The sequence below is a fragment of the Onychostruthus taczanowskii genome, unplaced genomic scaffold (genome assembly GCF_017590055.1).
Source record: "Onychostruthus taczanowskii isolate IOZ18803 unplaced genomic scaffold, ASM1759005v1 scaffold26, whole genome shotgun sequence".
Classification (NCBI taxonomy): Eukaryota; Metazoa; Chordata; class Aves; order Passeriformes; family Passeridae; genus Onychostruthus; species Onychostruthus taczanowskii.
This window is the reverse complement of record NW_024499906.1, coordinates 5,214,213-5,239,971: the sequence shown is the minus strand read 5'-3', so window position 1 is coordinate 5,239,971 and position 25,759 is coordinate 5,214,213. Positions and strand designations below refer to the sequence as shown.

The window sequence follows — 25,759 nt, the reverse complement described above, 5'->3', positions numbered from 1 at the left end:
AGAATTTGAGAATTCTGATGTCCCCATCCCTCAGCAAAGCATTCACTTTCACACAGTGGGCCTTCTAACAGCATCCATAGCCAGTCTAAAACTGGTAGTAGAGCATTACAGCATGCAGGGTGGACAGGTGTGACTTTTGAGAGGCATGAGGGTCACAAGCTCTTACAACACAGCACCCAAACCAACACTGTCTCCCAAAACTCATGAAAAGATGCTGTTTTTTCATTGTACATGCTGTGCATTTGGGGTGCTCCATGACAAATGCAAACTCTGCTACAGATGCCCCCTAAACACATAGTAGGAAAAGCCATGGGATTTCCATTCTTTGGGCATCTCCTAGAAAACTCTCCTCCTTCCTCAGATTTGAGACCCTCTGGTATGTATACAGACCCTCACGGCTCTGAAATTTTGGGATGGTGCTTTCAGGGCTTGGAAGTGTGACACAATGCCTCTTGGTCTGTAGATCTTAAATATCTAGACCCTTCAGATCTTTGTGCATTGTCTGCAGAGTTGCTGAATCTGGTAGTGGCATTATCCAGGAAGAAGAATAAAACCGCCATAAATACACAGATTACAAGTTTCTCCTTAATGTTTTCTTATGAGAAGTGTGAAATACATATTAAACTGACCACTCAAAATCTTGAATCTACTACCAATTTGGCTGAGCTAGGCAGGATCAAGAATATCAGAAATGTCTATTGCTTCAAAGCCAGTAGTACTCAAGATGCTTGGTGACTTTGTGCTGCACAAACTGGAGCAAAATATACAGTGGATAGGGTACAAAAAAAATCTACCTTGCCCATTCTACATGTTTCTATAAGAACCCAAGATAACTAGGTTATTTCTCTTCATGATCTACCTTTTCTCAGCACTGAAGCCTTGTCTGGAGTCTTAGGTGGCTGCCATGTAAGTACGGAGTAGTTTCACAATATTTATGCCCCTTGTCCTCTCTGCCCTTCTAGGACTAATCAGGAGGTCAATCTGCCTTGTCAATTGTGAAATAACTTCTGCCACAGTAATCTCAGTACAGCTGAGATTAAAAATGTTAGCAATTGTTCACACAGAAGAGTACTTGCCCCCTACACTCAAGATGTTCAGATGGGGTCTCATAGCAGCAGGGTGCCTGGACTTCTAAGCAGTAAGTTTGGGATTTGTTCCATAACAAACAAGAAAAGATTCTTCAAAATTTAGACTCTCATCTCTTGATCCAAACATACATTATGCCATTTATTCTTACAGTTCACTTCAGAGAAATATTATGATGGAAAATCTTCCAAGTCTGCTGAATTGGGCTGTTAGCCAAGCTGAGTGAAATTTCAAAAAGCAGCTTCTCTTCCATATATTCAGTCCAGAAATACTGCTGCAGTAGGCAAGGACAGATTTGCCCTTCATTGCGATTATTCTGGCCCCAGCAAGGTCCCGGAGTCCTGCATGCAGATAATACATACAGCTATCATTGTCTGCCTCCCACAATTAACTGTGGTCCTCTCCCTGCCTGCATGGATTGGAAGCAGTGAGTGCATGGTATACCTGTAGCAGGGTTTGAATCAGGGATGAAGAAAAAGGAGAACTGAGGCAAGTCCATAAGAATTCAATACTCCAACCCTTCCAGGTTCTGGGGAAGAATCATGACCACACAAAGAAGACTCAATAGCTTTAGCAACTGTGGTAAAGAGCTACACACAGGAAGATGATTGGCAGAACCACTCTCTGCTCAGACAATAAGGTAGGGGGCCACATTTCCACATCGATAAATTCTTCTTGCACTAAATCTTTAATAGGCAGGTGTAGAAATGTCTTCATCATCATGATGCTGTCCTTTTGCTGCCTCCTGTATCCAAGAGTGTCTCACCATGGATATCTGTCTCAGGCTAGCTGCATCCCAAATGAGATTTTTGTTCCCTGCTTCTGTTGGTGTATAACAGCCTCCAAGACTGCTGCAGAGCCAAGGAATGACTGGCTGCTTTTTCAGTCTCAGATATTGGCTCCAAAGAAAGTGGTTCATCATTAGCCTGTGCACTCTTTAACTCACTTGCTAAAAGGAATGCTGCTGTATGCCTCTTTTCTCCTATAATTTATTATAGTGGGCAAACAACCTCATTCTTTCCCTCTAGCCTCTGCTCATTTTGCTAGGGATAAATGAGTACATACAAAGGCATCCAGTCCTGATGTGAATATAATTCAAGGAATGAATTTTCAGCATCACACATATGGGTATTTTTGATTCCTGAAAAAACTGTGAAATTATTTCCATATTGTTTTAGTTTCCTAGTATCAGCTTTCCAACCTCAGATACTTCAAAAAGTTTTTGCTTGAGTTATAAATGCTCTCCTACCATAAATTCTGTGTTAGTCTCAAAAATAACAACTATTTTTCACTTTCTGGGTTGAGCCTCCTTCATGAAGATTGTTTCTGGGAACAATGTGATGAATTATGAGTTATAGCTGGAAAGCCTAAAATAAATCCTAACTGAAGTGCAAGAGGTTATGACTCTTTTGGAAAATAGGGAAAGGAGGGAAATCAAGGTCATTCAATTAAGGCTGTTTCAAGCTTTTTTTTTTTTTTTTTTTTTTTTTTTTAATCAAAAAGCACCACTTTAAAAGTCTACCAGAAAAAAAACCCAAACAAGTCTCTGTACAAATTTCAAATGTCACTCTCCTTCTAAAACAGCATGTAAGTGAAAGCTGATTAACATCTAATTGACATTAATAAGGCAGAATCTGGAGAACTAAGAGCTGAAGGGTCATCTTAGGAATGAATAATGGAGCTAAATGTTGTATGTAAAACTTAGCTAAACATTTATTGAAGGGAATATAATCTACAATCTATGAAGGAAATATTTATTGAAGAAATAAGAGGACTGGTTCATGGATAAATATACATAAATAGTAAGATGAGCTCTGTGGAAGACAGATTCTTTTCAGCATAAATTGAGATTTTAGTATTTGTTTTAATTTGCAATGGTACTTCTTCAGTTTTAATGTTTATTTCTGATTACTCCTAATACTCAAAACAGGAAATAAGAGCCGCTTCAAAAGTTGTATTGAAATCAGTCATCCTGAAGATGTTGAAACTAGCTTTGTCTAAATCTTTACCCTTTCTTCTAAAAGAACATTTTAGTTTCAGCAGTCCAACTTTCCCATTTTGTGGTGCCTGTATTTTCTAACAGACTTTTATGTTAAATAGTAATGTAAACTAATGAAGAGGGGTCAGCTGAAACTTGCACTTCCTAGCCAATATACACACAGTCAGTCCCTTCTTAAGAAGCCATTATTAAAGGAAATTAGAGAAGTATAATTGTACACAGGACAAGACTCTAAAACCCAAACTATGTCACTCTGATGAACACATCTACTGGACAAGGAGTGTAGAATTATACTTAACTTTCCCAGTCTCATTAAAAGCAAAAAATTTCTACTAACCTAGCCCCTAAAACATTATGTGAATGCAGCATTGCTCAGGAGATTTTTCTCAAAATATCTTGTCATCATGGCACCATATTTTTGTCCCAATGTCATTTACGTCAGCAACATATAGTTTAAACAAAAGCTACAACACAAACATCAGTATCAACTCTGCATCTGTGCTTCTGCCATGGCTAGCATGGAGTTACATGAGCCAGGATGTGTCAGTGCTGAGGGAACACATGGATCCAAGCTGCAGGGTGATTGAGGGAACTGAGGAATATCTAAGTATCAAATACAGCAATAAACATCCAGAAATCTAAAGGAGCCTCTCTAAGGAGTTTCTTGATTGACTCACCTTACATGTCCTGCAACTTTTTATGGGGATGGTATAAAGAAGAAAGCAGAGAGTCAAAATAAAATCATCTGCACGACCCAGTTTTCTTTAATGATAGTTTTATGAAGCATTTAATAAAAGCACATATTAAAACTGATTGAAAGTGTTTGAGTCACCTGTCACAATTTTGTTTTTACAGCTGAATTTTTTTGTGATTCATTCTTGTGCAAGAAAATCAAGCTCACATATTTGTAAGAAAGATAACCAAAGATGAATAGAAATTATTTCCTTTAGCTGCAACATATGCTTCAATATTGCTATAGGATAGAGCTCAGTGCCTCTAAGGTAATAATACCAAGGTATTTATTTCATACAGCTGTCGTTGGAACAATCACTTACAATTGAAACATCTAACCAGAACTATGATTCACTGCTTAAAAATATTGCAAAAAATTATACATCTTGAAATAGAAACATTGTTTTCAGACTCCCTTATAAAATGTGTGTTCAGTTTTTTGGTAGGCTCACCCCTCATTTTTATGCTGCAACCTATTTATTTCAGATGTTTAGGCCTCTGATACATGTAGAAGGGGAAAGATCAAACACAGTAGTTAGTAGATCTGAATTACATTTGCACAAGAAGATAGAAAATTAACCCTTAGATAAAATTAATTGTGAAAAGAACTCTCTTAGTCTAGTCACATATTGATTTTTTTTGTCTCAGATCTCCTTTCAGTTGCAGGAATCAAATAGAAATCCATGCCATGTCCTTGCTCCCATGCCTGTCAGAATTCAGGTTGCCCTGGAGACATGATGCTGCATTCGTAGAAGGATAAGAGAGAGAATTCAGTCCTTCTGTCCTTTGGAGACCATGCTCCCAAAATCTTTCTGTGGGTCTCCTCTCAGTCCTGAGAGCTTGCAGACGAAGGCAGCCAACTATTTGTAATGCGAGATGCTACTGTAAATTAAACACTTACTAATGAAAGATCAGAGGGATCACTTAAAAAAGCTAGCTTCCTATTTCTGTGCATGCCTTTGGGAAATACATAATCATGCTTTTTAGCAGCACAGCCAGAGGCACTGTGTATTTTAAGCAAGCACAACAGCAAAATCTCTGTGTCTTATAAAAAGGTGTTACACTGGATAATGATTAGTAGCATCTCGGATAAAAGAATATACTCAACCAGGACAGTTTTAAAACCCACATACATGTCTATCCAAGTCATTCATCTGTAAGCACTGGATAATATCTGCTGGAAATGGAAAGTAGAACAAGTGAGCCTCACAGGCAGAGCTTGTTGTCAGCCTTTGGAGGTATGTAAATCCCTCAGCAGGTCAATACACTATTTCCTCTGTCACATATAGGATTTACTACTCCTGTCAGTGCACTGTCCTGTTAATATTGTTGCACAAGAGGCTGGAGTTCAGAGAACAAAAGCTTCACACACATGACATCGAGGCGAGTGCGCACACACAGCCCCTCTGGGCCTCCGCACAAATGAATGCAGCTCATCTCCCTCTTTGCATTGCCCAGCAGCAAATTGAACATGGAGTGGAAATGAGGACAGCAGTGAAGGAATCTAGGAATATTGGCTTCTTTGCCATGCAAGCTGAAAAGTGGTAGCTCTTTTAGAAATCTGTAAAACGGGAATGGTTTGGAGGATAGTGATAAAGACCCAGTGCTGAGAGCAAGAAGTTTCACACTACTGCTAAAAGAAAAAAAAGCACAAGCGTACAAAAGAAAGCAGTGCTGGTGCTGCTCTGAGCAGAATAGCATCTGTGTCTTCCATCCCCCTGTGACCAGATTCACAGTCCTCACAGGGTGATTTTGAGAGGTGCTGGACAGAAATGCAGCAATGCATAGGAGATAAGCATGAGGAAAACAACACAAGCAAAGACTACCACTTTGCAAGACCATGATACTGCTGAGGAAAGGAGATGCTTTCCTGTAATTGAATGCATGTAATTTGGGAGGGATGACATACTTTCTGTGAGTCAAGATGTGCCCATATATTTTGCTGAACATCCAGGTCCATGGCTTCTGAATTTGTAGCCAATCACAAAGGTAACTGTCAAATGCAAAACTGCCTTGCCCCCATCCTGTCTCCTCAGATTGTCAGCAGAGAGAGACCAGCAGTCACTGATAGAACTGACCTCTACAAATGCATTAAAAACATTTTTCATTTAATTTCCTTAATAGTTTTCACCTTTGCTATGCCTATGGCAATAAATGACATGGTTTGGATAAACATTTCACTAATTATCTCAGGCTTTGATCTATTTCTCTGAAGTTGCACACTGCTTCCCCAGGCAGACAGCTTTGCTAGAGCTGCCCTCTTCTACTGGAATAGTGAATAAAGCCTCTCTCAGACATGTTTCAGTACACTTCATTCAAGTATATAATGTAAATAAAGAGGCCCATATAGAGAATCTACAATAGTAACAAATGTTAATTGCACAGTAACAACTAGCAAAAACAATATTCAGTGTGATCATGTCATGTGCTCTCCTCAGGGCACACCATTATCATAATTAATAATGTCATTTAATAGCAATAATAGGGCAAATGCAGCTTATAAATTCAATGGATATTAGGTTAATAAATGGGATCTGATAATTAGTTAGGGACAGCTGAACAATTTATGAAGCATTTTAAGAGCTTCTCTAGAGGTGGTGAATCAGGAGTGTTGTGCTTGCCTCCTTCAGTGAGCAGCAAGAATGAAAAGTAAATAAACAGAAGTGAAACAGCTTAGTCTCCTTCTTGTCATGCCTTTCCTCCAAACTATTTTTTTTAATACCAGGATTACAATGCTTTTGTAGCAAGGACTTTTGAAAGAAGTAATGATTCAGAGCCTAGTCTGATTTGAGACTGAACCTTTCAATATTTTCTTATCGGTTGTGGAGTTTTCCACCTCTGTCATCCATGTGCAAAAGAATGTTTCCTGTCTTGAAAGGTTTACAGTCTAGGCAAAAAGTTTTTAATTTAGGCAAATTATATAAAAAAAAAAAAAAAAAAAAAAAAAAAAAAAAAGAACAATTGTGGTGAAGATTTGTTTCCAAAAGGTGAAGCCTTTGGTATTCCTGCTCATTCTGATAGTCTCCAGCTTGCACAGCTTTACCATGACCTGTAAATGGCATTTTTCCAAACATAAAATCTCTACTGCAATCCTTGAGCAGGTAAGAACAAGACAGGGCTTACTCTCAGTATCATGTTAATGTGACCTAATACACTGTTGAGCATTTGAACGGTGGTAAGTAGCATGACTTCAAGGTTTTTGTACTTACTGGAAGAATAAATGAATTAGTTTAAAGCCATCTTTGAGATGAGATGGGATAACAGCAGGCACATGGGCCCCTATGATGTTTCAGCTGTCAAGTACCTTGCAGAACCAAGTAACTCAGCTATTTTTGATGGCATACCCTTGATACACAAGGGAAAAGGGTTAGGTGAAGGGCACTCAGCTTTGGCTGAGCTTCAGATGCAGGGACTGAAAGCCATGTAGTGCCACTTCCCCTATAGCTTCAAGAAGGGACCTTACACATGTGCCTCACTGCTACGTCAGTCAGTATCCATAAAGTGGAACAGAAACCAGGGCAAAGGGACAGAACTGAAAGGTTAAGGTAGGCTGTTGTGTTGGTATTTTTAACTAGGGTAGCAAGATAAGCCTGTCAGTCTCCATATAATTATACTATCCTATATTTAGAACAAGTCAATAATACACGTAATACATACCATACACACCATTAGCTGGTATGCAGCAATGTGCTTGGCAACTCTAAACTGAGTAGTGTGAGCGCTGCCCCTGTTGGATCCTGAGACTCTGGTTTGAAGCCAGCTGAATGGTGAAAGTAATGGAGGAGTTTTAAAAAGGTTACTGAAGATTGTCAACGACTGCAGGGCTACAGCAGCAGAAGAATAATATTTATGAAGAAGTAAGATAGTTGGCAGAAATGTATTGTTTTCATAGATGGTTACAGTCAGAGAACATACTCAGAGCCAGACTCTTCTCTGAGAAATACCATTCACAGGTAAAAGGAAGTTTTTTAAAAAATGTATGTTCTTCCAGAAAACAAAGAAAGGTCTAATTCAGTCAGCTCCGAATTGAAATGTAAACAGATTATTCCTCAAGCACAAATATTAGAATAACTTGTGAGGTGATTGTAGAGGCAAAAGTAGCAGCGTGGGCTGTGCAGTGCTTTGCAAACCTCATGGTTTGGACCCCCATCCATCCATCATCCATCCATCCATCATCCATCCATCCATCCATCCATCCATCCCCGCCTCCAGGATGGAAGAGCAGCGCAAGCCAGCACTGACCTCTAGCGGGCAGAGCAGTCAGACCGGGAAAAGCTCGCAGAACCCAAAATAGAAAGTACGTCAGGCACCGCTGGCCCAAGGCTTGTGCTTGGCAGCTCTGCAAGCCGCAGTCAGCACAGCTTTACTGTTAGCAATCTCTCACTGTCTGCGTGTCAGAAAACGTCATGTCTATTGTAAAATCTAGAGGCATTATTTTGATTGGCCAAAAGAAAACACTGCACACTTAGAATTTGCTTAGTAAGACACGTAAGTTTACAGACCAACTATTGGTCTGTAAAATTAACTCAGGATAAATTCATGGAACTTTTTAGATATTTATTGGATAACACAGCATTGTTGAGAGTGTGTCAATGACATTATCAAAGCACCACTATTTAAAAAAAAAAATCCTAAGAGATGTGAACATACACATCATAAATTAAGGGGTTTAGTCCTACACTTCCTACAGCCAAAAATTACAGAATGGTGAGAGTTCATATATTTTCAATATCTGCCCCAAAGGAGCCTGCTTGCTTCTTACCTTCAAGTTATTTTCCATAGGAAAATTCCTGTAATTATTTTGGAGTTCTTTAAACTAATCCAAAGAAAAAAATTAATCCCATGCACAAAATTTTGTAAGGCTTCAGCTGAAACTATCAAACTTGAGTGTCTCAAACAGGTAACATGCAATACTGGTTTCCCTTCCTGTATTAGCAATGTCATACTCAGTGTCATTCAGCAGTCTCAACCAGAAGCTAATGAAGACTGGTGTTTTTTGGGCTTCCCCCAACTTAAGATAGTGAGGTTTCTGGAAAATATTTGGTCAAGGAGGATCCATAAACTTCAAGCTTGTATCTGGATCTTGTAGAAGGATTTTTCCACTGGTGTGGTTTGTCCTTGTTTCCTTTGCACCCTGTCTCATACAAGAACTGTTGTCCCCATACCACAGGTACTTATTCTTGCCTCAGAAGGGCAAGGGAAGGAACAAGCAGGAGAATCCCAAGGATTCCCTACTACAAATCTGTGAAAGAAAGGAGGAAAAAAAAGAAAGGAGGAGAGCAGGATGCCAGACGATGCAGCAGACTTATTATCTGAATGCTGTTCTAGAGTAAGAGATACTGTTTCAGTCTTTGATTGATATGAAGCCAATCTGTGTCCCAAAGTTAGTGCCATCACGAAAGTGAGAGTAAAATTTATCAGGGTGGCATGCAGTACAGAAAGTGATGTTTTGGTTCTGGTCTGTGATAGAATCATCTTGGATGTTCTCGGGAAGAATCCCACCTCTCTCAAGAAGAATCCTGAAAAAAAAAAGAGAAACAGAAAATATTACTGTTTTTACATTCTCACATTCCATAAGGCACTATCATTAAGGCAGAACCTCGAGTACCAACTGAACACACTGTGCCACTATTGTGATTGGGGCTTTCATTTGCTTTTTTTGTTTCTTTCTTTCAGTATGAGACTAAAATAATTACTTTCCTTCAACCTGTAAAATCACATTAAATTTGAACTTTTGTTTATAATCCATAGACTAACAATATGTAACAGTATAACAATAAAATAATTGCTGAAATCCAGCAAAAGTGAGCAAATACCATTCATTCAAAAGTATTCTTTCTTGATCTGGAAAGAGCTAGAGAGTACTTTGTTGAGAACTCTCACCATATTAGTGCTGAATAATACAGTATCAAAGCAATTTTTTATAATGAATGTGGAATTAATCTTTTGTTCCCTCAGGAGGCTTACCTTGTTGCTCTTCTGATATCAATATAAGGACTTGCAGAGTCAAATAGTCTCACACAATTTGGATCAATTCTGTGAAATTCTTTTGCTGATTCATGAGGAAGTTTATAGCAGCAAGGTCCCACAGATGGGCCCAGCACCACAAGAATATCTTTCACGTTACAGCCATATTCAGAAACCATAGCATTCACTGTGGCCATAGACACTCCTAACAATGTGCCCTTCCATCCTGTCAGACATGAGAGGTTGAAAAAAAATTGGTATACATTTTCTTTTTCATTTTCTAAAAGCTAAAAATAAATGCACTTATTAAAGGTATAAATTAGGAGATGCATTTACACCTAAAATTAAATAATTGTATCTAATATTAAATTAGATTAGAAGGCCTCCTCCTTCCCCCCCCCCCAAATTTCACATTAACAGCAAGCAGTTTTCAAATATAATTATATAATAAATATAATTATATATTTATATATAATTATATAATTATATATAAAAATATAATTTTGTGGAAATGGAAACTAGAGAGAAGTGTTTAGAATGCCAGAGTTCTTTTTCCCAAGTGTCCTGGTTTGGGCAATTAGAGCATACCTCACAAGGCCTCTGTGCTTGAAACATTTAAGTGGGAATACAACTAAAATATGTCAGAAATATAGTTTTGTAATATGGTCAAAGTGTTTTAATGTTGTTTTTAAGGGGAAAAAAACCCTCAAAAACCAGGCTCAAGCTAGAGATATTTTTTAGAATAGACAGAAGCCAAGTTTGCAATTGGGTATTACTTGGAACAGATAGAAGTAAGCCCAGCTTTGGGTTCTTATATCCCATTTTGAGTCCCAGGAAATCTCTGCATTGCACAGGGAGTGCAATTCCTACCAGAATGAGCAGCACCACAGGCTCTTCTGACAGGATCAGCAAAGAGCACGGGTATGCAGTCAGCACCTGGAGCTGCCAGCGTGACACCCTTCTGATTCGTAACTATTCCATCATAGTTGTCAGGCTCTGTCTTTCCCATAATACACACAGCATTAGCGTGATCTACCTGTCAAAACAAAAACAGAGTGTGGACAGTGATATGGCTGCAAAACAACCCAGATCTGACTAATACAAGGTTTTTCTTTGACATGAAACACTCTTATGCACTAACTGATTACGCATGGAAATCAGGTCTCCCTTGTTCAAATGCTGTGAAGATGTATCACCAGAAACCCACTATAGAAACAATAGTGTATTTTTTGTTTTAGGAGAAAGTGCTCTGATCATTTATTTGATTATTCTACTTTGTGGTAAGTTAAATATTAGAACAGACTTGGAAGAATCAGTGCTGCTTCTCCATATTGTGACAAATGGCTGATAGTTTGGATGGCTACTCCCCCAGATAAACTGCCAGCATAAATGTTTTAGTTGTCCTGCTTATCACAGGTTCTTGCTGACAAAGATAAGAATAATGCCTACAATTTAGCCAGTGATACATGAAGGAATATCTGAGCCATTTACTTGAATCCATTGTTTTATAAGATACCTTGACTCTGTGAAAAGCCTCTGGGTTAAATCCTGCAGCGTTAGCTAGTCGGCGGAGATTTTCTTTAACAACAACTTGTGGGTCCCTCCGCTTGGAGCTGCTGAAGAGATTGCAGGAGCTTAGAGATGGTATGTAGGAGATCCCACCTGTCCTTGTGGTGAACCCATGTAAAAAAATATCATCTGGCAAGGCAAGAAAACACAACAGACAATTCCTTTCAAAACAAGATCAAACTAGCTATCACATGGGTTTATACTGAAGTGACCTGGAATCAGCCAATCAAGTAAGAGTATTGCTTTACCTTCGATTTAGCTGTGGTATTTAAATTTAAGGATTCCTAATTTCCTTCTTGCTCACAGTCATGTCATAGCAGGGACACTAAGACATCAGGTGTGTCTGGAGCTGCAGACCAGCAGAAACTCTTATCCTGCCTTTCCAAATCATGATGGCAACACTCGAAGTGTGGAATTCCCACACGGATAGAAGGAGATTTTATGGTCTGCCCTCCCTAAACCCAGGACTGTCTTTTCTCAGATCATGCTCGGGCCTGGAACACTCTTGCCAGACTTTTGCTGTATTTTTATTGACACTTCTTCCTTTTATACACATTATACACTATTACAACATCATATAGAGTTATTTGATGCCTGAAGGCATTTCCAAATCTTACTCATTTTGCAACTCCCTGGAAGAAGTATGCTTGGTAAGTCTCTGTAAAAACTGTTAGCTGGAACTCTACCTGGGATCAGGGAAGATCTGAGGATGGTGAGCTCCCCTTTCAAGCTTGGCAGGCTTTCCAAGTACATCTGAATCTCACTTTGGATGAGTTCCCTGTCCTGTGAAGGAAGCGTGTGCCCTTCATGCTGATGTTCTGATATCTGCAGGCTTTCACTGTCAGGTACCACCTGTAAATCCTCGAATTCAAACTGATAGACTGCTGTAAAGAGATGGTCTATATATATTTTCATTAAGTCTTTTCTTAAGGTAGGGAGAATAACTTTAATGATGCTCAGGTCTTTTTCATCCAGTCTCTGTTTGACGGTGTACAAAGCAGCAGCTGTAGTCTGAGCACATACCACCTCCAGTCTTCTCTTCAGACTCCGAAAACCTCTCAGAGCTGGAAGCAAGAACTCTTGTTCACCTTTCCTTTCACTCCCCTGCCTCTGGCAACACATGACATAAACAAATGGAGCATGGATGGAAGAGCATTTCTCAATAGCTTCCAGAGTGTTGTGTAGTAATCCTTGAGTGTTGTTCTGCAAGTCAGGTGCGAGGCTGAACAGATCTATCAGTACTGCTTCCACCATATTCCAGGATATTTAAAGGTTTCTCCAGCTGCCAAGTAGTAACAAAACATGAAAAACAAACAAAAAGTAAAGAACAGCACTGTTAGTCCGAACACAGAATCATGTTACGGCATTTAGTTCAGTGATACTGTGTAAAGAAGGTATGTAGCAGTTAATTACTGACTTAGGCTTTCCCAGCTGCATCAAAAGAAATTCCAACAAAAGAAAACTAGCGGAAATGGAAATAATTATGTATTTATTTAAGCATTTAGGTATTTCCCTATCACCCCACCTACTTCAGGTCTTTCCCAGGTCAGGGATGATGAAAGGTTGGTACATAAGATTAGATTTATTGAATCTATTAACCCTCATTAGCCTAATGGATCTTCTTGACATGATTCATGGGCTGTTCTCCAGCCTCCATGATGCAAACAAATATAGAAGTCCTTTAGCTTCATGGGACTGGAGGAGTTTCCGTACCAATTTCTTTGGAGGAGTTTAACATACTTATGTCTGAGGTGGAGCTCATGTCTGCTAGCCCTCCTGGCAGTAGGGTGCTGAACTGTGAGGGCAATGACATTTTTTCCCAAGGGCCTTCACAAGACCTTTCTTACATCTCCATTCTGCATTTCCAAAAGTATTGACTTGCTAATTTCTGACTTTTGTGTGAAGGAGCACATGACCAGGGTAGTTCTTCTGTTCAGCACACACAAGACCCCAGTAGTGGTTACTGAAACTTTACCTAGTAATGGAAGAAGTACTTAGAACTAAATTAAAGCAAGAGAATATGGTGCACAACTTCTTACCTCCGCTTTTTCACTCTGTTAGCTGCACTCCACTCTGAAATCAAGATGTGTTAAGCTTATCCAATGTCATCTACCATTCACATTTTGTTTTGTAGTCCGTGGTGTAATTCCAGTTTTCATGGTTAGTTTTTTCCCTTTTCTGAACTTTGTTGATCCAAGCCCAGCTAGGTCTACCTGTGGAAACTTGTCAATCCATCTTTTCCTCTCTCTGTTGCTATGAGGGGCTATTTTATATATTCTCTCAAAAGTGTCTTACTTTCTTTTTTCTCTCTCTGATAATCTTTCCATTTCCAGTGCAGGCATCCGGAGGTCTGGAACAAAAGGCTAGATCCCTCTGCTTTGGGAGCCTCGAAGATACCTACATAGATTTCATGACTAAGCACTGTGCTTGATCTAGGAGAAATATATGCACCTTTACCAACAGTTGTAAGACCCCATAATCATTCAGAGTATTCTTTAAAATTTTTTTTTTTTTTTTTTTTTTTTTTTTGCACAGCAACAAATTGTGCACAAATATAATTTACTTGTAGGAAAATTCACTAAATAATGTCTGGCACAATTTTCCTGCCCCAAGACCTCATTCTCCTGTAACCACATGAATGTTCTGGCTTCACATCACTTCATTATCCTGCAAAAATACTACTTCCATGTGTACTCGAGGCCTATCATTATGGTAAATGTGATGTACTCCTTGGCATTTTATGTTTGTCTGTGGACTCCCAGAGTTTCTCCACTGAAATGAGAGGTCAAAAACCTTTGTGGTTTTAAAAGACGGCTTATTTAGAGAATGTTTTACAGAAAACATTCTGTATTTTCTTCATTGTTCTTTTCTCCAGACTGGAAGAAAAATAATCCTGACTGAAAATTATGTTTTCCTTTCTGCAAATTGAACACTTACAAAGATTAATTGGCGACTATCAAAACAGGTGAGCTGAAAATATCAAAATGTGATAGCAAATAAAAGTAACTGCCAAGGAATTTATGACTCCTGATTTTGCTCAGAGTGTTATTTACACACAGCTGATAATGGATTTTAGAGTAAAGGGCTTGCTAAGAAAACAGTGCTGAAACAGACTCATGCCAAAGACCATGACTTGGGAAATCAGAGTATACCCTTCCCTGCCCTGACACTCTCTGTGGGAGGCCTGTCTGAGTGTGACACAATTCCAACCAAAGTATAGTGAATAGTCCCAGGAAAGACATCACAACAGAGGGGTGTAGAGCAAAACGAGATTATTGCTCCACTTCAGATATGTCAGTAGTGGAAGGCAAATAGACCTCATTGCTGTTCTTCTACTTGCCCAGAAAAATACCACCAAAGAAGGGTGGAAGGAAAGTGTTTGATAAGGGAGAGGTAATTGCATAGATTGTTATTAAGTTGTGTATGCACTGCAAAGACTCCACAGGGGCAATTATTGGGATGTACACATAGGAACAATGGGGCTGATTCATCCTCATATCCTTCCAGCTTTGCATCACAGAGTCTTAGTGAGGACAGTGGTGTCAAAATAAATTTGCTTACAATCACAGCAAAACTGATTTGTTTCTAAGTCACTCCAAAAAAAAAAAAAAAGCCTTCTCAAAAGACATGCACAGCAATGTTTTAGCTTATGGAACATGTATTTATGGTTATTCAGGTTTTAATTAACATGCTTTACAGTACCAGTGTTCCATTGAAGCAACATCCAAAGAAATAAATACATTTATTAAGGAGTTGATTGCTTTGGTACACAATTCAAGACAAACACTTGCACAAACTTGAAACCAAGGCTACCCATTAGCTATTTTCTCACTTCCTGAAACTGACAGGACAAACATTTGGAGGTTATGAGAATTTCTTGCACAGACACCCAAAAAAAGTAGGTCAAAGAAAATGGTAACAATATGTGACGTGAGGAAGGTAACAAGAGAAAAAAGTAGAAAAGCAAAACTAATATAGAAAAAGAACAATGAAGGAAATAAAACCAGGCTGCAGAGAAGAGACAGCCCAGGGTGGAAAAGAGATGCAAATAAGCAATTTTCAAGAACGCCAGAAATCTAATTCTAAAAGTGCACTGTTGGCCAAGAAAAGATTGCTGACAATTTCCTGCATCTTTGAATCCTGCTGGTCATCTTATATTAGTAGAGAAACTGAGAGAACAGACATAATTTTTTGTAAATTAAAATGGCAGGAGATATTTAACGTCTGCCAGAGAGAGATGCCTGGAAAAAGAAAACAGGTCATTGAAGCAGCCCAAATGAACAAAGATAACAGCACACGTGTAAAATTTCAACAAGAGCAAACATAAAAAAGAAAATCCAAAAACTAGAGGGGAAAAAGAAATACATTTAAGCCTTTTAAACTGGATTAAAATAAAACATTTTTCTTCTTTTATAACCTATTTTTTTAAGGCAAGGTTAAAGAAACAGAAATCACCACATACAATGAAAATACTGAGGCACACACAGTTTTCATAAACACGGGAGTTTACTTACAGCTGGACAATCCTACTGCATTCTGAAAGGTACCATCTGATAAAATACACAGACATTTCCAGCTTTATATATCTCACTTCTTTCAATCTCGGAGCTGATTTGCACAAGCTGGAAATTCCTATGCTATGTAAAGGAACCTGTATTTCTTCTTTTTGATGGGACCCTGCTTTGCTGCTGGTTACACCGGAAAGAACAAACTGTACTGCAAGGCACCAACACGATTAACAAGTGCCTGGGGAGCGCTGAACGCGGAAGCAGCATTAACCCTGCTGTGATCACACTGCACCGGCTTTGCGCCGGCTTTGCACAACCGCAAACCAACTCCCAACCGCACGGTGCAGCCAAACAGGACAACCCCACAAAAGTTAAAGGAAAACTTGTGCAGAGAGAAGAAGTTTCCTTTTCTGAGCTGTAGCTGCGTGTTCCACTGAAGAATTTGGCAGCCAGCCACGAAAAAGTGTATTCTGGACCTAGACAGAGAGGTTACACAATGTCAGCTTTTGGGGCCACAGGTCCCAAATGAGGATGGCAATTTCACACAGCTAAGTGAAGAAGTCTTAGTCCTTTGACAGGACAATGCTATGGTTAAAAGGCAAGCAAGGAAATGAGGGATTGATATCACGCTTTGCGCAAGAATCAAAAGATAATAAATACATTTCCTCAGCTGTGTTAAAATCATAGTCATGACTGTGAAGTATATGACAATGGAAGAAAGGGGCAAGAAAAAAAGGACAGTAATTTTTAACGGACAGAGGAATTAATAAAGTCTGATTTCCCATAAAATGCTGTCACCTGTTCCTCCTTCCCCTGCAACCACAGTAAACCTACATTTCTGCCAGGTCCAAAACACACGTTGTGAGTGCTCTGCTATTTCCCCTCCTGCTATTCTGTTCAGCATGTGCTGGACCGAGGGATGAGAGCTGAATCCTGGTTCCCCCTCCTGAAGGGGATTGATGAGGCAGTCTTGTCCTTCCTTACCCAGACATCTCTTTTCCTGAAGTTTGCAAAAATCGGTCATCTCTGAGGCTTTCCACCGCACTGCCAAATGTGCCTGAGCTATGTCATTAAAAATTAACAGGGGAACTGCTTGGTGGAGAGAAACCAATGCAATCAATTTCTTTCCTTCAGCCAGACTAAGGAAGTAAAACTAATTACTGGTGTTATTTTTGGTGCAGAATGCTGAGAAGGAAAAGGTCAGAAAATATTCAGGGTACAAAACAATATTGAAAAATGACAAATTGACATCTCCTGAATGAAATATTATATTTAGCTTACGGCACTTCAGAAACTGGATTAAATAAATAGGTCATATGCAGAGACGAGCTATTAGTTTATAAAATAATTGTTACAAATATATATGTAAGTATTTTTAATATTTATTTATATATGTAAGTTGCTTAATATTATATATACTATATATAATTAAGTTGCTTAACATAACACATTATTTGTAATTTTAAGTTAAATATGTTATAAAAATATAAAAATACAAAATAGGTAAATTTTAAAATCGAATTATAAAAATAGTGCGATTTTGGGTTAAAATTCCCTAGAGGAGCACAAGCGGGTCAGAGGCACGTCCGTGGCTACTGAGCAGGGCACGGCATAGGCCAGAAGAAACTGGGCCACATCTCTTGTCCTTCGTAACCCAGTGGTGCTCGGGAAAACCTGATGTTGTCAGCAGAAGAAGTGATGGCAGCAAGTACAGTGTAATACACTGAACGGGGAAACTGGGGGAGCTTTGGGAGCAGAGGGCGCGGAGCGGGACGGCCTCAGGCACCGCCGAGCCGCGCGGCGCCACCGCCACGGCTGGTGAGAGCGCCACGCGTTTCCTTAGGGATCCCTCCCGCCGCGTTCCCTCCGACTCCCGCAGGGCTCGGTCCCGCTCCTGGCGGGATCAACCCCTCTCCCGGCTCCCCGTGCCCCTGGGCTGCCGCAGGCCCCGGGCGGTGGCGGGGACCGGCGGCCTGAGGGGCGGCGGCGCGCAGAGCGCTGCAGGTGCCGTGTGGCGGCCGCAGCGGCGCCGGTACTCGGCCGGAACGCCAGAGCCCGGCCTCGAGCATTTGATATGCTCGTAGGGTGCTTTAAAAAGGTACAGCTGTGCTCACAAACTGGCGATCTGCTCTGCAGAGAAGCCGGAAGAACATCGCAGTATCACATAGCAGGTTTATTTTACGAGATTCTGCAAGAAAGTGTGCTAATTCTCAGTGATTAGCTTTGAGTAACATGTTCTTGCTAATTAAAAATGAACCAAATGAAATTAATGTATCGACCTGCGATCCCACGGGTCAGCCCTCAATATTGTTTTCTCTACAAGAACTGAATAGAAAGAAGATGAAACAATTCACTTCTTTTTCTATCCCTCCAGTTCTTCACTTCTGCCTGAAATGGCCAAGCAACATTCCCCATCGCTAGCTGAAGTTGTAAAACGAGTTGCAGAGCAGCAGCAGGCACAGGCGTCAGACATAGAAAAAAGCAAAGCAGTTCTTTTCCAATTGCAGGTAATAAACCTTGTTTAGAGTAGTTAAATAAATTATTTTTCAATCGATGAAAAAGTATTTCCTTGAACAAGAGAAGCTAGTGGTACTTAATGTGCGAGTGCATTCAAATGTTAGACGGCTATTCTGTTCCTGTGTGTGGCATTTAGGCTCAGCCAAAACTGTGGGTGTGTATTGTTTGTAAGGCCACAACACAGCTAAGTCTTCATTACAGCAGGTGAAATGCTGGTTTGTCACTTGGAAAAAGCGAAACAAAAATACTGGGCTTAACCCACAAAGTGAACCCACAACAACTAAATGCAAAGTTGGAACTTTTTGATTTTTTTTTTAAATTGTAATTTCCTAAGAAATTATGGGAGAAGGATTATACAAATTTTTTTTCAGATTTTCACCACAGAACCCACAACAACTAAATGCAAAGTTGGAACTTTTTGATTTTTTTAATTGTAATTTCCTAAGAAATTATGGGAGAAGGATTATGCAAAATTTTTTTTTCCAGATTTTCACCACTCTGTATAATTTTTTTCTTAGCATCTTTTTTGACACAAAATAGTTTTCTTCCCCCTTATGTTTGAAGTGAGTATCATAAGTAGTCATTAAATACTAGTGTTATTCAGTACTATTTTGTAGAACACTGGATATGTGTAGTTTTTGTGAAGACTGTGTGATCATTTCTTTTGTCTTTTATTAAGCTTTCAATTATTGTTTAACCTTCAAGATCAAGTTTCTGTTGAGAAACTTACTTTTAAGTCTGAGAAAAGACAATTCCAGTGGACATTTTTGAGGATGGAAGAACACAAATGGAAATAGTAGCATTCCAATTATAGTATCTGTGCATAGCTCTACAACTGAAATAATTGATTTTTGAAATTTTTCACAAAAATAACATTTCTGAAGTAGCAGTGAAATCTTGTATTTTTAGGAATGTCAGTGGACTGGCCACACTTTACAAGAAGCTTTGTCCTGTATCCCAAAATATAGTCTGGTGATGCTGCAACAATAATTTGTGATCTTACAATTTAAAAACATCTATCTGTTTTAAAACAGACCCAGAGAACTTTAAAGCCCTAGGTAATGACAGGTCCTTTCCAACTGTGATGATTCTGTGATTTCTTATGATGGTTTGAAGTACTACTTCCTAATTTTGTTCACTTCTCATCAGTGAGATCATGTAGAGGCCTTTTTTAGGACTAGATAAATATTTCTTATGGGGTTGAAAATAGCTGTGATTAATTCAACTCTCAGCTACTACTGTGATGAAGTCAGGATTTTTCCTCAGTTGAACAGCCTAGTTAAGCTCCATTACCTGACACACCCCTCTATGTGTAGGTTTTCAAGGGATTTTTGGCATCTTAATTTATTTTTAGTCTGATTAGGATTTCACCAGCTCTAAGCAAACATTAGATATAGATATAGGTATCTCTTGCAACTGTGAGGTATTTAAAAGTGAGTTCAAAGGCATCTTATTTAATATTTTAGACTCAATCTAAGGGGAGAAGACTAAGATAGTATTCTTACATTGTACCTCTAAGACTATGATATTAACAAATACAAGTCTAATTATCTTCCATTTAAACCACATTAGACAAGTGAAAAAAAAGGCTGTTGAATAAATATAAATTACAGTGTTTAACTAGACACTTCATATCTTCCTCCAAAAAAAATTCTTAAATGAACGCTGAAATATTTTACAGGCAAAGTGCCAGGAACTCGAAAAAGAAATGAATTCGGTTCTGTTAGAAACAAAGACAACAGAAAGGGAAATACATCTGCAAGATGATGCCATAGAAGTGACAAAATATCACTGTGAAAATCTGGAGGCCCAAGTCAGAGCCCTGTATTCTGAAAATTTAAAATTAAGGTGTGATGCGGAAACAATACAAGAGGAGTTTGAGATTATACTTGCAAGAAATAATGAATATCGGGAAAAAATAAAGGATCATAAACATCTCTTTTGGGAGATGGAAAGTAAATTGCCAATTATGATTGAACTTGCTGAAAAGAAAGTGCTTGTGGAAGAACTAAAGGCAAAGAAAGAGGAGCTAATATGTGATCTGCAGAATCCAGAAGGATCTGTTATAAAACAAGTGCAGGTACTATATTTCCTTTTTGATTCTTTCCTTTTATGTGGAATAATTTTGATATAGTTCATATGATTATTTTGGCTAATATGTTTATGGTTCATAAGGGACTGACTGCAAGGGAATATAGGTAATTCATAATGCTGCATTCATTGGAAAAATTTTTACTTCAATGTGCAGTTAAAAATATCAGTATTGTTATAAAAATGTTTCTACTGTGTGTTTGAATGAACTCAAATATGAAAATATTACAGAACTGTAAATTAAGCTTTATCATTGGATAAACTTACATGGACACTTTTCAGAATTCTGTGGAAGATTGCCATTTTGTTACATGTTTCAGGTAAGAACACAATATTCTTTAAACTTTGCTGACAACAAAATAAATTTGAGCTGTTTGCCAGCAGGAGGTAGTTTTTATGAGATGGTCATAGAAATAAGAAGAGAGAAAAAACGTGTTTGGTATTGTAATCTAACACTGTTGGTTTTACTTGACCCAACTGCATTTTTTACTAATAGCAGCTACATAGGAATTTTTCACCATCGAGTTTTGCCAATATATGGACAAAATATGAAGTTGAAATGGGATTGCAGATTTCAACTTTGATGTAACTTGCATTATTGAAAATTTGATGGTACTCTTTTAATGTAAATTGATGAAAATTTGTTTGTACAACAGATCTTTCAATACTGATAAATAGACTCATTAATATAGTATTTTCCTGTGAGAAAGAAAAATATATCTAAAATATTACATTAAATATTCTTCTATTTTGCAGTTAATTACACTTTAAATGAAGACCACCAAATTGAGGTCAAAGTCCTATATTGTTGTACTTCTTATATTTTAGATCAAGAGTATATAATCTTCCAGGTGTAAAACCATGTGGTAAAATATTTAATAGCTATTTTTTCATAATTACTCATCCTATATTATTATAATTTTAATTGATACTAATAGGTTTATTGTGAAATTGTTTATTATAGACCTTTATCTCATCTCTATTAACTGAGACTGTTTAGATGAGACAAGTTTAATAAGTATATTAGATGAACCATGCAACCTTTCAAGGAGTGGATTTCTGTATCTTGACTTACATCTGCAGGAAGAAATCACACTTTTAAAAAGTGAAGTCACAACATTGAAAGATTTCATCAATAAAAGAAGAGATCTGCTGGAAGAAGAGAAAAAAAGGCATGCCAAGCTTAGAAAGGAAATTGAGGTGAGTCATTGGAATAAAATTTAATTGCAGTTCTCCTGATGGAATGTAGATAATGCAAATGAAGTTTGAAGTACTTTATACAGCTTTGCTGGCTATACATTGTTCAAGTATATGCAGTAATGATGCTGTCTTAAATTCTGGGTACTGATAGTCTTTCTAAAATTCAGAGCTTAATTGTGAAGAACATTTTTTCTGAAGTCATTTGAGAAGGACTTCATATGTCAAATTTTGGAATGATTCCTGGAAAAAGAAGAGGTCACTGAATGGTAGTAAAGCAAATGCACATTTTAAAATTTCTGTAATACTTCTGAAATACTTTACATTTCACTGCTGACTTGATTATTCATGACTTGATAACTCATCAGTGGAAGAACTAAATACACCAGGAAATTGAACTTCCCATGAATCTCCCTAATTTAAGCTGACATTAAATTAGGAATAACACAGCAGCTCCTAATTAGCTGACAAGATAAAATTCTGATCAATAGTTAAAACCTTCTCTTTTAAGTAGTTGAACTATATTTTTCGTTTTGTTCCTTAGTAAAATACCCTGTATGATTAGATAATTTTTAATTTGGAAGTTTCATACCGTTTATCTTGTCAGTTCAAATAAAGGCCACAAAATTTAATGAGCAAAGCTTAATAATATAAAGATTAACTGATTTAAGGTTAGGTCTATTGCCCTTTGTAAAATGTAGGAGGAAGAAAGAATAATTTTTTTTTATGTGACAGTGAACAGAGAGAATTTTTAACCTGAAAAGTAAAACACAGCTGCTTTAGAATAGATCTGCTAGTCAGCATCTGAGAAAATTTTTTATTACCAAGGCAACATCCTCTTAAGAAAATTCTCTAAATCCAAAGTTAAATTAGGTAGCCTAAAAATAACGTTCTGTTATCAATATCAATTTAATTAAATAGGGAAGATTAACCTTCACTTTTGTTCTTGACTTGTTTGGATTATATGTTCTTTCTGTCTCAAGGAAAGCAGGTTCAAATCCAAAGCCTTTCAGGGTATTATTTTCTGTTAAGAACTCTCCTGAAAACAGTCCAGTTTTTAATATAAGAGCTGCAGTGGGTAGACAGACACATTTATATCCTCAGCACAACTTGGGAAAGAATACTCAAGTCAACACAGAAATAAAGTGAGATACTAGCCACATGGAAGAGGTTTTATTGAGCTGCAGTGGTGGAATTCAGCTACAGACTGCTGGCACCTGATGTAATTGTTTGGAGCATCCAAAGGAGGGCAGCTAAGATGGGCTTTGAGGGAAAGCCATGTGAGGAGCATCTGAGGTCATTTGGTCTGTTCAGCCTGGAGGAGAGGAGACTGAGCAGAGACTTCATTGCAGTTAGAGCTTGCTTGTGAGGAGAAGAGCAGGGGCAGGCACTGATCTCTGCTCTGTGGTGACCAGTGACAGTATCCGAGGGACTGGCCTGAAGTTGTGTCAGAGGAGGTTCAGGTTGGACGTTAGGAAAAGGTTCTTCACCCAGAGAGTGGTTGGGCACTGCAACAGCCTCCCTAGGGAAGTGGTCACAGCACCAAGCCTTCACAATTCAGGAAGCATTTGGACAATGCTCTCAGACACATGACGTGACACTTGGGAATGTCCTATGCAGAGCCAGGAGTTGGATTTGATGGTCCTGATGGGTCCCTTGCAACTCAGCATATTCTGTGACTCTTAAAGCAGCCTGTGGACCTTCTCTTGCTCTCTTTCCTGAGCAACAGCCCCATTGCCCATTTCTTGAAAAGCAGATCCTGTTCCCAGCCTTGGACAGGGTTGTCAGCAATAAATCAGGGTGGGTATCTGTGTAGGGTCAAGGCTTCAGTCATAAGGATAATTCAACATATCCACAAATAATAGAAAATTTGTTGTTATGTAAAAGTAATACAAAAAAACCCTTCAACCCAAAAGGCTATCTATTCCCCTGCTGCCCTCTTTCGCCAATGTCAGTGTGTGACTGTATTACTCTTGGCAGATGCTTGCCTATCCTGTCCTTAAATGACCCTGGTGGTGGAGATACCCTGAGTGCCCAGACAATTTTTTTTCTAGTGTTTGACTTCCATGTACAAAAGATCCAATAAAAAGCACAATGTTGTACCCTCCCTGTCTCCAGTAATCATATTAGTGCTCCCTCCCTCAGCAGATGTGCCAGACTGTTCCCAATAATGATGCTAGAGGCGCATTTCTAAAAAAAGCAGATAATATTGATCATAGATGTTTCAGTGTCATACAATGTAGTCCTAGTGATGCAGATGCCCTAAGCACTCGTTCAGATGAGTGAATCTGACAGCATTCCTCAAAATGTTGCAGACAATTATACTGAGAGTGAGGTAACATGTAGGCAATGAGGTTACATGAGGTAACAAGCCATTGCCAGTAAAATAAGGCAGTAATTTATAGAACACCAGTGTGGCAGTTTCCTAGTTATTTGTGAAATTTAGGCAGTGAGATTTGCAGGAAGTCACCGACAGTGCTGTGGGTTCTGATGCAGCTGTACATCATCGTGTGCATGTGAAATACAGTGTAATAAAGCTTCAATAAGCAAACACAAGAGTAATTATACACTACCACTCATATGCCATTTAAACTGGGGTAAGTAAGTCCAAATTTCATTAAGGGAATGCCCATTATTTTCATTTTTATTGCAGTGAGTGTTTCATTCTTTTAACACTTCAGAATGCAAATTTACTTCTCCACATAAAGCAGCAATGAGAGCAGAATTGACAGTCCTGCATTGCCGCAGTATTGCCTAAGAAAAATGTGCCATTTTAAATGCAGTGCAGCTACAAAGGTGCTACTACAGTCAGCAAGGTTACCTCATTTGTATTCTTATTTATGCCCAAACATGCTTGTCAAAGAATAAAAATTTCTTCTTTCTCACCTCTCATTTTGGAGCCTCAAATCTTCCACATGCAGAGCTTTGCCAGAAATGTGACATGCTGTCCTTGGGTGGTATTTACTTAGTTAAATATTAAACATCTACAGAGCAGATATCCACACTGACCTCCACACTTAAGGTCTTAGTAGGACAGAGCTGTGCTCTTTCCTTAATGGGAAAGTGAAGCATGATTCATGTCCTAAACCAGATATCTGAAATAAGTCAGATGAATGCTTGAGGGCCATGCAGGACCTTTGCTGAATTAAAAGGGCCTCTAGCGTGAGTTGTCCTAAACCAGATATCTGAAATAAGTCAGATGAATGCTTGAGGGCCTTCACCTTTGCTGAATTAGAAGGGCCTCTAGCGTGAGCGGCAAACAGAGGCATGGCATGGCAGTTTGCGAGGCACTTCATGCAGGCAGGACAAGCAGGCAGGGTTACAGGTTTTCTTGGTAGTAATTTTGCTGTGTATTGTTTGTGGTGTTTCTGTTGGTTGGTAGGTTTTGGGATTTCTGGTAGTAGTGGTTTGTGTGCAATCCAAGACTGTAGTTAGTACAAGTGTACGTAAACAAATGGAACCCTCCAAAAAGGATGTGTCTGTCCAGACCCGTTGCTGAGCTGAACTCACTTCTGTAAATAGTTTTACTGGAATGAAATTTTGAAGTTTGTTTTTTTTTGTTTTTTTTTTTTGTTTTTTTTTAGGTACAGAATAAGAGATATGATGCTATATTAAAACGTTTGCATTGCCAACTGAACAAAGTCCATTCAAATAAAAGACAATGGCACTGGAACATTCAACAGTTGGAGAAGAAGGCCGCAGAACTAAGAAAGTGTCTTGGAGTAGCAGAGTTACAAAACATCATGTAACAAACTTCACAAAGAATAGAATGTGCGTAATCTTTTCCAGGCAGGGTTTTTTTTTCTGGAAATGCTAGGAATCTTAAATAGCCTGATAACTCGGCTAGGCCTCAGTGATTTCCTTCTTTTTAAAGTTTTTCTCTCTTTCATTTTGTGGCCTAAACTAATAGCCACAATAATGAGTTAGCTGTTCAGGAATAACTTACCTGATCAGGAAGAAAGTTACTGTCACTTCCAGGTGTCAAAATATGTGTTGATTTTATCTAAAAAGTTATTTAAAAGTCAACCAAACAAGATTTGGGAAGTTCCTTTATATTTCATTTGGTCTCCAAAGGTTGGGCTGTACACTGCTT

At 38.6% G+C, this 25,759-nt stretch overlaps 2 protein-coding genes across 3 annotated transcripts; one reads left to right on the top strand and one right to left on the bottom strand.

Annotated features, from left to right (window-relative positions):
- Window positions 1-8,035: 8,035 nt before the first annotated feature.
- LACC1 (laccase domain containing 1) lies at window positions 8,036-16,018 on the bottom strand. Of its 2 annotated transcripts, XM_041407407.1 has the most exons (6): window positions 15,868-16,018; window positions 12,040-12,635; window positions 11,301-11,482; window positions 10,655-10,820; window positions 9,785-10,010; window positions 8,036-9,336 (listed from the first exon to the last, which is right to left on the bottom strand). In XM_041407407.1, exons 2-6 carry the CDS (start codon window positions 12,605-12,607, stop codon window positions 9,162-9,164), a joined length of 1,317 nt encoding a protein of 438 aa, XP_041263341.1. In that variant the 5' UTR covers window positions 12,608-12,635; window positions 15,868-16,018; the 3' UTR covers window positions 8,036-9,161. The 2 variants fall into 2 exon arrangements, with proteins under 2 accessions (XP_041263341.1, XP_041263342.1); XM_041407408.1 differs by lacking the exon at window positions 15,868-16,018 and having other exon boundaries at window positions 11,301-11,397; window positions 12,040-12,076.
- Window positions 16,019-17,592: 1,574 nt separating this feature from the next.
- On the top strand, window positions 17,593-25,415 carry CCDC122 (coiled-coil domain containing 122). Its single transcript, XM_041407396.1, has 5 exons — window positions 17,593-17,679; window positions 18,236-18,368; window positions 20,060-20,458; window positions 21,553-21,669; window positions 25,251-25,415. Exons 2-5 carry the CDS (start codon window positions 18,255-18,257, stop codon window positions 25,413-25,415), a joined length of 795 nt encoding a protein of 264 aa, XP_041263330.1. The 5' UTR covers window positions 17,593-17,679; window positions 18,236-18,254.
- The last annotated feature ends 344 nt before the right edge of the window (window positions 25,416-25,759 follow it).

Coding starts and splice junctions, on each gene's coding strand:
- LACC1 (XM_041407407.1), bottom strand. CDS start 12,607: ATGGTGGAAGCAGTACTGATAGATCTGTTCAGCCTCGCACCTGACTTG. Junction 11,483..12,039: donor CAGATCTTCCCTGATCCCAG/GTAGAGTTCCAG, acceptor TTGCCTTGCCAG/ATGATATTTTTTTACATGGG. Junction 9,337..9,784: donor GATATCAGAAGAGCAACAAG/GTAAGCCTCCTG, acceptor TTTTTTTTTCAG/GATTCTTCTTGAGAGAGGTG.
- CCDC122 (XM_041407396.1), top strand. CDS start 18,255: ATGGCCAAGCAACATTCCCCATCGCTAGCTGAAGTTGTAAAACGAGTT. Junction 18,369..20,059: donor CAGTTCTTTTCCAATTGCAG/GTAATAAACCTT, acceptor AATATTTTACAG/GCAAAGTGCCAGGAACTCGA. Junction 20,459..21,552: donor CTGTTATAAAACAAGTGCAG/GTACTATATTTC, acceptor TTACATCTGCAG/GAAGAAATCACACTTTTAAA.